The sequence below is a fragment of the Populus alba genome, chromosome 2 (assembly GCF_005239225.2).
Source record: "Populus alba chromosome 2, ASM523922v2, whole genome shotgun sequence".
In the NCBI taxonomy this organism is placed as follows: domain Eukaryota; kingdom Viridiplantae; phylum Streptophyta; class Magnoliopsida; order Malpighiales; family Salicaceae; genus Populus; species Populus alba.
This window is the reverse complement of record NC_133285.1, coordinates 17,040,913-17,053,526: the sequence shown is the minus strand read 5'-3', so window position 1 is coordinate 17,053,526 and position 12,614 is coordinate 17,040,913. Positions and strand designations below refer to the sequence as shown.

Here is a 12,614-nt window from a genome sequence, read left to right as displayed (position 1 = left end):
TAAAATCAAACTAGCACCCAAAACATCCCACTTCGTTAAGAGGGGGTATAAATACAAGGAGAAGAGAGAAAGTGAACCTTCCTTTTCCTAAAGACCTTTCTACAACAATAGCATGTCCAACTACAAGCTTCCTTTTCTTCTTCATTCCTAACAGAAATTAAATCCAAGCCCTGGCTGTAACTGTCTCCTTTTGCGTGAGAGAGAAGGGTGAAAAAACTTGGCAGAGGAAAAAGCCTAGACCTCCTTCCAGGATCTGCTGCAGCCATTGTTACAGCACAACCACTTCTTCTCAAGGAGAAAAACTGAACACAACTAGTCTGCATGCAGTCTTCCTTGAGAGTTAAGTGAGACATGAGCGAAGAGGATAAGAGAAAAACCAAAAACAAAGGAGAAGGGAGAACCTAAAAGGCCGGCTGGACAGCAGGTGAGAGAAGGAAGAAGTTGGACTGAGAGAGTAGAATAGACCACCATATCCTTTCCTAAAACTATTATAAGCCGTGAGGTATGAACCACAACCCTTCTCCATTTTTTTTTTGTATTTTTTGGATCAAAATGATGATGAAAAACCCCAAGTAGATGGCCTAAAATCCTTACACCAACTGCTAAGAAAAATTGGGCTCAAGAATGCATGTAAAACAGGGGTGAATGGAAGGCCAAATTCCAGAACACTTAACAAAGGAAATGGATAATTTAAATACACAAATTGAGGTGGAAGACCAGTATGGTGGGGGATGGAAAAAATGCAAACATTATGGGAAGAAAAGTAGGAATTATGACCCTGTTAGAACCTTAGACCATGCTGAAATCGAAACAGAAAACATATTAGTGCTATTAACTTGATTTCTGATTGTGTTTGATGAAATTGTGTGATAATGGGCTTAAAGTAAGGTTATGTGCATGATTGTGTTATCCTTGAACTCTAGAAACATTCTTAAGCTGAAATAGAAATCGTATCATGTGTTGTCTTGATTCTATGGTGTGAATGATGGCAATACATAACTTAAGAACTAAGTGAATGATGGTGTTCTTATAGCATGTTATTGTGATCATAAGTTATGTGGATGAATTTCCATGTTATAATCGTGAATGTAAAAGTGTGTAGTTGTAATAATGCTAAATACCAGTATTGGATGAAATGATTTGAGAAAACCTTGCTAATAAACATGTGTCGATGCTTGTGTTGCTTGATGATGAATGATGAATGATGAATGATGAATGGAGTGTAACTCCAATGAGGTTCTATGTTCAGCAAGGTTGAGAAACATTGGTAGAGGGCCTTACACTTGGTTGAGGGAGAGAAGTGACACCAGAAACGACTCCATCGTCGCTGCTGATTTTTGAATTGGTTGCGACAAGGGTTGTGTTGACGATTCATAAAATGGCAACGACTCAGTTTTCATCAATGATTTCTGTGTCAAAAGCGAGACAACATTTGCTACCAAAATTTATGTGTCGGCAGCAAATCACCATTCCCTACCAAAATTATATAGTCTACAGCAAATCAGTATTCGTTATTGAAATTGTGTTGCTCGCAGCGAGTCAGCGTTCGTTATCAAAATTGTGTAGTATGCAGCAAGTCAACATTCATGCTAAAAAATTTTATGGTCTGCAGCAACTCAGGTATTCGCTGTTGAAATTGTGTTGTTCGTAGTGAATCAATATTTTGCTGCACAAAATTGTGTTGTCTGTAGCATATCAGCAATCGCTACTAAAATTATGTAGTCTGCAACGACTTAGGGTTCATTGCTAAAATTACGTGGTCTACAAGGAATCTATGTTCGCTATTAAAGTTGTGCAGTCTGTAGCAAATCAATGTTCACTGTTGAAATTTGTGCAGTCTGCAGCAAATCAGTATTTGCTGCTAAAATTATATTGTGCAAACGAATCAACAATCGCTGCCAAGATTGTGTTGTCTGCAACAAATCAATGTTCACTACCAAAATTGTTTTTGTTTACGGTGAATATGTGTTTGCTGCAGAAATTGTGTCTGCAGCAATCATTGTTCACTATCGAAATTGTGTAATGTGAAGCAAAATCAGCATTTCATTGCCAAAATTGTGTTATCTGCAGCGAATCAGTGTTCGCTGATGAACGTGTTGTATTCGCGAACCAGTTTTTTACGAACTAAATTTTGCAGCAAATTTACGTATATGGTTTGGCCCAATGATTAAAATGATTGTTTTGTGTGATTGTAGTACGTAGAACAATGGAATATGAACTTGTGTATGCTTGAGACATGCATAGTGACGAGTTGTGTGATTGTCGAATATAATGTACTGATTTGTGACCATTGGATGTTTAGGTGGTGCGTTTAGGATTGACCTTCGTTAGGACAAGGACACCCACATGTGAAATATGTAAGTGGTTTTTCACTTTTTTTTTTTTTTCTCGTATGATGTTTATGTTTTGAAATGAATTTACTTATGATGATATTATTGAATCTTTGATGAATGATGAAACGACGATGAAGTGTTTGATTGAATTCTTGATGATTGTCAAATGACTATGAAATGTTGATCGAGTTCTTGATGAATGTTGAAACAATGATGAAAATGTTTAATATTCTGAAATGACCTGTTTGAGGTGGTATATTATTGTGTTGTAATGAATATTAAACCGACCATGGAGATGTTGATTGGGTTGCTATGAAATTGGGGTTGTTGACGAATGGGTTGTATGAGGATCACAAAAGATCTATTGTTATATTACACTGAATGTAATTGTCATGAATGGTTGTATGAGTATTACAAAGATCTATTGTTGTATTATATTGAATGTAATTGTCCATGAATGGTGGTAATGAGTATTACGAAGCATCTATCATTGTATTATACTGAATGTAGTTGTCATGAATGGTTATATGAGTATTACGAAGGATCTATTGTTGTATTATAGTGAATGTTAATTGTCCCAAATGGTTGTATCATTATTATGAAGGATCTATTGTTGTATATACTAAATGTTAACTATTTACGGGTGGTTGTATGAGTATTACGAATGATATATCATTATAAAAAATAATTATATCATAATAAAAAGATCATTTTATTCTTAATACTAAGTTGAAAGGTTTTTTTAGTTAGAAAAATATTGTCAAATCATTATTTCAATTAACTATAACTAAAGTAGATAAGCCTTTTACTGTGGATTAAACTATGCAATTTGCAGTGAAAAGGCTATGCTTTAGTTATAGGTGTTTTTTTTTATGCTCTTTTTTTTTTAGTTAATGTTTTTTGTTTGATTTAGTTTGGTTAATATTAAAAAAAATTTCTATTTAATTATCACACTCACATAACACAAATCCCAAGTTTGACGAGTTAACCTAGTTGATTCAGATTTCTTTTCTTTTTCTTAATTAGCTTTTTTCTTCCAATTTCATCTTTTAATATCGATTTTGATGAGAATTAAACTTCATGATTTGTTTTATTTACTTTTCATTAGTTATCATGATCTCTTAAGGGGATTTTACTGTATCACTCCTCGCAAACAGTATTCATTCCAAAATAGTTATTTCCTTTTCGTTTTTTCTTTTCTTTTTCTTTTTTCCTTTTCAATTATCTTTTTTAAAAAAAATTTATTCTTTAATATTAATTTTTTTTTTCTATTTAGTTATCATACTTTCATAAAAACGAACCTTGCAGCCAGCCCATATCCAAGGCTTTTAGGCCTGGGCTAAACCTACTTAAACTAAGGTCATTCAAATTTAATATTATTATTAATATTAAAAAATATTATTATTATATTATTAAATATTATTATGGATGTTATTATAATGAATATTTCTAATATTAATAATTAATAAATATAAAAATATTATTAGTTATAGGTTTTTGTTTTTTTTTTCTTATTCTTTTTTTTTTTCATTACGGATTGCACTACGTAAATCCACAATGAAAGGCGGAATGCCTTTTAGTTTATAAATTTTTTTTTCTTTTTTTTTAATTAATCTTTTCTTTGTTTGATTTAGTTCATTAATATTAAATTTTTTTCTATTTAGTTATCACATTCTTTATGACACGGATATCAAGTTTGACAGGTTAACCTAGTTTTTGGTGGTTAACCTAGTTAATTTATATTTTTTTTTAATTAGTTTTTTTTTCTTTTAATTTCATCTTTTTATTATCTATTTGATCAAGAATTAAATTTCAATGATTTTTTTATTAACTTTTAATTAGATTGTCGTGATCTCATGAGGGGCTTTTACACTTTTAATAGTGTGTTTTACTTAATATTTTTTCTCTCTTTTGTTTTTCCCTTTTCATTTCATTCCTTAATATTATTATTATTTTTTTCTATTTAGTTATCACACTTTCATGACACGACCTTGCAATTACACTCACATCCAAGATTCTTAAATTATGGTGTTGTAGCGAGACCCAAGGCTCATAGGCTTGGCGTTACAGTCAAATCCACTTAAACTTGTGCCATTAAAGTTTAATATTATTATTAATAAGAAAATATAATTATTTTTATTATAATGAATATTGCTAATATAATAATTAATAAATTTGAAAAATGTATTATTAGTTATAGGTTTTTTTTCTTTTTTTCTTTTTTCTTTGTTTTCTTCTTTTTAAATTAATCTTTTTCTTTGTTTTGAGTAGTTCATTAATATGGAAAAAAAAAAATTTATTTAGTTATCACACTTTCATGACACGGATTCCAAGTTTGATAGGTTAATCTGGTTTGGCGGGTTAACCTAGTTGATTCAAAAGTTTTTTTCTTTTTCTTAATTGTGTTTTTTTTCTTTCAATTTCAACTATTAATATCAACTAGATTGATTAATTTAACTTCATAATTTGTTTTATTTATTTTTCATTAGTTATCGTGATCTTATAAAGGGATTTTACTGTAGCCTTCCTCGCAGAGCACTATTCATTACAATAGTGTTTTGCTTCGTTTTTTTTTCTTTGTTTTTTTTTCCTTTTCAATTAATTTTTTTTAATTTTATTTTTTTAATATTAATTTTTTTTTTCTATTTAGTTATCACACTTTCATGAAATAATCTTGTAGCCAAACCCACTTCCAAGGCTCTTGGTTCTGGTGTTGCAACCAGAGCCAATATCAGACCCACTTTAAACTTGGGTCATGCAATTTAATATTATTATTTGTATTATAAATATTATTATTTGTATTATAAATCAATATTGCTAATATTAATATTATGATTATTAGTGTTATTCTTATTCTTAATATTTTTAAATTTGAAAATAAAATATTATTACTATTGAAGAAAAACCATAAATTTAATTTGAATGAATTTAAAACTATAAAAACTTGGGTCAAACAAGTTTATTATTATTATTATTATTATTAGAGAAACTAGACCACAGAAATTTAGGTTTGGTTGGGACACCAAACCCAAGTTTATAATCATTAGTATTATTTTATTGTTATTATTATTTTTATCATTATCATTAATAATTTTTAAAAAAAATTATTACTATTGAAGAAAAATCATAAATTTGATTTTAAAGGATAAAAAACTATAAGAACTTGGATCAAATAAGTTTAATAATATTATTAATATCAAAAATATTATTATTTGTATTAAAAATATTACTATTGATATTATAATTAACATTATAAATATTATTCTTATATTAGGTATTGTAATTAGAGTTAAAATTCTGGGCTCTAGTTTGCAAATAAATATAACACTCTTGAATATTAATACTTTTTTATAATTTTTATACCAAAAAAATTAAGCTGTCAGTATAGTGCGGTCATCTACTAGTAAATAAGTAATTTTAGTTGTGGAGTACAGTAATTTTCCTTTATCTTAAGAATTTTTTTAATTTATTTATTTTGTTGATGAAAAGAGATTTTTGTTCAAAAAAAAAAAGAGGATACATTTTTATTTTGTCGTGTCAGTACGGTCTGCAAGATTATAGGTAGCTGACACTAACTTTTACTCCCTACCTACCACCTAAAACAATCAGCATCAGTACTGTAAATAACAAGCCAGTTGCTTGCGATTAGCACGGCATGAGGCAGATCTCTAATCATTAATGTATACATGTGTTTTATATATATATATATATATATATATATATATATATATATATATCAAATAAAACGAGATTATATGTATTAATAAATAAAAAAATATAATTAAAAATAAAACTCAAAAAACTGAAAAAACAAGTATAAATTAAGATATTTAATTTTGCAAGAAGGAATATTTACCCGATTATATTTACTAAATTTATTTATTAAAATTAATTTTTATTTAATAAAATAATATTAAAAATAGACACACATATTAAATTGATTAAGTAAAATAAAAAAAATATTATAAAATATTGTATATATATAAAAAATATTATCTGAAAATAAACATGTTTTATTTTCAGAAATAATGTTCTTGTATAAAAAAAATAAAAACAATTATACATGAATCAATATAATCTTTTTTTTAAAAAATTAAATACACACAATACCATAAAAAATCTCTATCCAAAAAATATTAAATAAGCAAAACAAAATTACAATGTGAGGGATATTAATTGAAAAATAAATTTAAAAAAAATATATAAAAAAAGATGTCAGAATAAAAAAAAGCAATGTAAAAAAAATAATAGCCTAGTTGTTTTGGCTTAACTCGTCAAACTTATGACTTGAACCATGAATTCAACTGGGTTTAATATTTTTTCCACTTAAATTTATATTTAACCTAAAAAGAGAAAGGGCCAAAAATAGCTTAGGAACATTGGTGGGCCTTCAAGCATAGGCTCGCATGCCTAGGCCCTTTATTTTTTTAAGGGCATACAACATGTCATCCGCTTCAAAAAATATATTTTTAAAAGCAATTGAGTAAGTGACACATCGTCCACCAATGTAAACGACGTGTCATTTGCAAGCCCAGAATTCAGCAACGACTGTGGTGGTGGGAAAATTGGATAGCTAGTCTTTTATCTTAAAAACCTAATTTTCAAGCCACTTCAACCAAAAAATACCTCATTAACACCCTTATAATACCTATCAACCATTCCATCAACTCCAAATACCTAAAAAATGATCTCATAACCCAAAATCAAACTGATCTAGTTTTAGATTTCTCGGCTCAGATCTAGTTTTTCATGCAACATCGAGGCTCTAAACAACCACCTTGAAGCCCATCTAATCTCATAGAACTTGTGAACACTAAAAAATCTCATTTTGGTGGCCGAAAATGGAGTGAACAACGACTTTTTCTCTCATTGCTAGAATCTAGCAACCTCTCTCTTTTTAATCATGATTGAAAAATAGCATAAATGAACTTATGTATCAAAATTGATTTTTTAAAAAAATTAAGAGGATTTAAATTGTATACATTGTGTTATTTTTTTATGATTAAGGACATAAGTATATTTTATACAATCTCTAGCACACCACAAATGTTTGATGCTTTTTACATCTTTTTCTTTCAATTTTACTTTTGACTAAGAATTCATATTTAATTGGCCTTTAATTAGGATGCATCGTATAAAATAAAATTTTAAGAACAAAATGAATTATTAAAAAATATATAGTATGTTCATAATATTTTGTGAATATATAAACAATGTTGACTCAATAATAAACACCCAATGCCTTTTATATTTTTACTTAATTATTATTATGGTTCTCCATACCCGATCCTTTGACTTGCAAATCTTTAAATTGTGAGTTGTTAAAATACAAAAAAAAAAAAAAAATCAGACCAATATCCCATGGTTTTGTGGTTTGATGTTGGAACATGGAATCCAAAAACTCGAAAACTTCCAAATTTCAAACCAAACTTCCAAAATATTGTGTTAGACCTATATGGTCCTTAGATTTAGGAAAGTTAAAACCAAGTTTTACTAAAACATTACCGACCTGATGAAAATTTGTTGATGTATTTTTTTTTTAATATATTTTAAGGTAAAAAACCACGTGTTAAGTCGATATCAAACTCTAAAACTAAAAAGCTTATTGACTTAACTATTTAAAACAAGTTTAATTAGAACATCATCAACTCAATGAAAACTCAGTCAAACCATGAACCAAAGAAGTGACATTTATTTTTCAACACATGTTATTCCAATAATATATGCAACCTTCACATTTGGCAAACATGGAAAGTAAAACACATAAATCAAGTATGGAGTTCTTATTCCATGTTTCTGAAAATACCGAAGAGTAACTAAACTAAATAAGAGAAATATCAAAGAAACAACATAAAGGAAACATTGAATAATAACATCGTAGTTCTATTTTGACTCTATTCCTTCTTTTCATTTTTCTTACCAAAACATAACCAAAATAATTTCAAACTAATCATGCTCTTGCTAGTATGACATTAATAAGGACAAGAGTGTGTATATACCTTAAAAACTAAAATAAAATAAAAAAACAAAGAAAATCTCAAAGCTTATTTTTCTTGAAAAACCATTGTTGAAAAGTGAAAGTTAAAAAGAAAATACATAAAAAAAATATCAATCTAGGTTAACTTTTCAAATCCTTGACTTGGTTCATTAGACCAGAAACACTCCATCTAGAAAAATAAAGAAGCCAATTCATAACCAATCAAATATTGAAGAATGGGATTAAAAAAAAAAATCAATTATACAAAAGGATCTAAAACAAAAAAAAAACAAGAATTAAAAGAATAGGGATCAAAATAGAAAAAAAAATAATTATGATTTTTGATGGAAGGGTGAAATTGAAAAGAAACAATCAAATTAACAAAAAGGAAAAAAAATAAAAAATAATGAGGATTAAAATTGAAATAAAAAATAAAAATAAAAATAAAAATTGATTGAAGGGTGAAATTAAAAAGAGAAATCAATTTAACAAAATAATTCAAAAAAAAGAAAAAATAAAAAGAATGAGCGCCACATTGAGAAAAATAATACATCACAGATTGAGATTGAATGATATAACTAGAAAAAAAGCCAATAATAAAAATTAGAAATCAAAAGAATAGGGACCGGAATTGAAATCTCAAAAGATCAATTGGTAACTTTGAAATTTTGTATGGGTAGCACGATTTGTTAGGAGAGGAGAGAAGAAAGTAGAGAAGAAGAAAAAGAATTTGTTGGCGACAAACTGCAACACTCCTAACCACACACAACATCTCATAAGAAAGAAGATGTGGTGATGCATCTAATGACACGATGAAAGATGGTTTTTGGTTGATAGGAGACACCGCTAGCGGTGCTCAAAGGGCATGAGTGACTTCCACTTGATGACGCGTACCACTTTTTGTTCTTTAATTATTTTTTATACTTATTAAAATATCAAATTTCTCCTTAATCAATTTCATTATAACAAAAAAAAAATGTGTGAAAAGAAAAAAGTGCCTTTAAACTTCAAATAAATTTTTTTATTTTAAAGATATTTTAATTGTTTTATTGTACTTTCAAAAGAGAAGGAGGAATATTTTAGTTTTAGGAGATGAGTATATGGGGGATAATTGGTTATTATATCAAATTCACTTTCTAAAAGATGTGTGTTGTGATTAGGGGTGAGTAAAAAAATTGAAAAATCGATTTAATCAAGAAAATCAGAAAAACAATTAACCAAAAAAACCGAACCGGTACAAAAAACCGATTGAACCGGTTAAAAAATTTAGGAATATATTCGGTCCGGTTCGGTTTCTGGTTTTGGTGTGCCAGAACCGGCCAACCCGAACCGAACCGAACCGGTTCGGTTTAAAAATGAAAAAAAAGAAGCAATAAACCAAGCGCGGGCCACCCCTCCCTCCCATTTGCCAACAACCCTAGCAGACCTTTATCATTTCTTTCCCTTGCACACAGTCGCCATCTCCCCTCCTTAAGTCTTTGAATGCTTTCACATTGAAGGGTCCCTTCATTCAGAGCCTGAATGCTCTCTTTTTCTCTCATCTCTCAACGTGAAGGAAAGGTAAAGATTACAGGTAAAGGCATAAAGCTTTAATATTTCCTTTTAATAGTTGAGTAAAATTTGTCTTTTTCTCTTCCAATCTTCCATGCTTTCTGTCTCTCATCTCTCATCTCTCAAACTTGCTATGTCAAGATGAATGACTGATGTTTCTTCCATTGATTTACTTGATTCTCCTTCATGGGTCATGGCTTTTAACAGATCCCACCTCGATTGCCAGAGAAGGATTATTTCGGGTCTAGAAGCTGAAGAGTGTCCAGAAGATTGCTAAGAATTGATACTGTTTTTTTGCAATTATTTTTTCCTTTGCAAGAAGTTGTAACAACAAGAACAACGTTGTTGATTCTTAGAGGATGGCATCTTGACATTGCAGTTCGGTTTGAAAGAAAAAAAAACCAAACCGAACCGAACCGAAATTAATCGGTTTGAACCGGTTTTCGGTTCGGTTCAGTTCAAAAACTAAAAAAAAAACAAACGATTTGGTTGTTTATTTTGGTCCAAAACCAGACCGAACCGAAAATGCTCAGCCCTAGTTGTGATGCTTGGAATAATCTAAAAGTGTGTATGCACCCCATTATTGTTTCATGGATTAGGCTTAAAGAAGGATTTATTAAACTAGATATGGATAACAACTCTCTTAGAAGCTCAGGGAGGATTGGATTTAGGGGTTTTTTAAGAAATTCTAAAGGGAGATGGTTGATAAGTTTTATAGGTTATAGAAGTTTTGGTTCTAATCTACTTCCAAGACTACTAGCAATTAAATATGATTTATTTGTGACATGTTATAGAGATTTTAGAAAAGTCATATATAAATCTGATTCTACAAATATTATTTGATTGATTCATAATAATTTTAACAAATATCACTTATTCAAAGCTATTATTTTTTACATCAAAGAACTCTTAACATGAAATTAAAAAGTTTGTCACCTTCATACTTTGAGAGAAGCTAATTTATATGCTAACTATATAGCTAAGTTTACAGCTAAAAGTAACTTTGATATATTTATTCTAAAGAACCCTCCTCTAAAAATTTATCCTTTTGTTATTAGCTAATTATCTGGGTTTAGAATAAAGAATCCTAATTTTTCTTTTTTCCTTCCACTGTACCAGAAAAAAAAGAAGAGATTTTTTTTTTTTCCTTCCACTACCATCACTAGTCTTTCTTGGATACGGGTCAAGGAGTCTTAACTTTTGTTTGTATAACAAATTAGTATTATGGTTAGATGAGACGGCACTAACCCAAAAAATAATAAAAAAACAACTTTTTGGAATAGAGGCGTCAACCGTCACTCTACCACGTTGGTGGTCAAATGTCCACAAGGCGCCGACCATAAAAACAAAGGAGAAATCTCATTTTAACCCACGAAGTTGAGAGAAAAATAAAAATTTATTATGATTTGATGTTAAAAATATCATGTAAAATAGGTTGAGGCTTGTTTTAGCATAGCGTAGGGGTGAAATTGTTTAGTATCCAAAGGTTTGGAATATATTAGTAGCTAATTTGAGGTTTTGTAAAATAAAGTAACCTTTTTAAAAATGGTAGCAATAGCTTCTCGAATCAGGAGTCAATTATTGCTGGTTTTTTTTTCCCTCGTTGCCTGGCCTATCTTTTGTCTCATAATTTAGACCATACAGGAGAAAGACCAAGGCAGAGGGAGTGAGATAGAGAGAGAGAGAGAGAGAGAGAGAGCGCCTCCAGTTGTTGCTTCTGGTGCTACGGGTTAGGTAGAGAGAAAAACCAAGGAGAAAACGAAAGAGAGATGGGAGCAATCAAGGGAGCGATAGTAGATGGGATTTTGACAGCCATGTGGGTATTCAGCGTTCCTTTGCTGGGTGTTTTCTCCTCCATCGTAGCAACATATGTGGGTGTGGAGGCCATGTCAATAGCAGGTCTTTTCATAACCATTAATGTCGCCGCTCTTTTTATGCTAACTTTCAGCTTGATAGGAGCCGTCTTCGGTGGTGCCAGTTTCAACCCTGCCACGACGATAACACTCTACATAGCTGGCCTAAAGCCTGATGCATCTCTCATGTCCATGGCTTTGCGTTTTCCTGTTCAGGCAGCTGGTGGAGTTGGTGGTGCCATGGCAATTAGGGGAGTGATGCCAGAACATTACAGGCATGTGCTCAAAGGAGGTCCTTCTTTGAGGGTGGACTTGCATACAGGGGCGATTGCTGAGGGGGTGTTGACTTTTCTGATCTGTCTTACTTTACATTTTCTTTTGCTCAAGGGCCCTAAAAATGTCGTGTTGAAGGTGTGGTTGCTAGCGGTGGCTACTGTTGGATTGGTCATGGCTGGAGGTAAGTATACCGGCCCTTCAATGAATCCGGCCAACGCTTATGGTTGGGCTTATTTGGGCAATAGGCATACCACCTGGGATTTCTTCTATGTCTATTGGATTTGCCCCTTTATAGGGGCAATTTTAGCTGCTTTTGTTTCTAAATTTCTTTTCAAGGCAGCTCCGATCAAGGAGAAAAAAGCCTGAAGAGAAGCGATAGATGCAGTATTAATTAAGATTAGAATTTAGTTTCCATCTTTAATGTCGTGTTTTCCCTTGCTTATGCCTATCTTCTCTTCATGAATTGATCTCTTTAATTGGGAGGATTAGCTAAATTACAGAGAGAGATATTTCAGCTTGAGCTCCATAATCTGTTCTTCATGTTATCAGCTACTTGTGGCTTCGTTGGGTTTTTGCAGACCCAAAATTTGAACATAGAGTGAAATCGGTTGGCATTGATGTAAA

General features: G+C 30.6%; 1 protein-coding gene across 1 annotated transcript; it reads left to right on the top strand.

Annotated features, from left to right (window-relative positions):
* The first annotated feature begins 11,289 nt into the window (after nucleotides 1-11,289).
* Nucleotides 11,290-12,411, top strand: LOC118058442 (aquaporin SIP1-1). Its single transcript, XM_035071140.2, has one exon. The coding sequence runs from the start codon at nucleotides 11,631-11,633 to the stop codon at nucleotides 12,354-12,356; it is 726 nt and encodes a 241-aa protein (XP_034927031.1). The 5' UTR covers nucleotides 11,290-11,630; the 3' UTR covers nucleotides 12,357-12,411.
* The last annotated feature ends 203 nt before the right edge of the window (nucleotides 12,412-12,614 follow it).

What these genes read in the sequence shown, in the direction of transcription:
- LOC118058442 (XM_035071140.2), top strand. Translation starts at nt 11,631, where the DNA reads ATGGGAGCAATCAAGGGAGCGATAGTAGATGGGATTTTGACAGCCATG.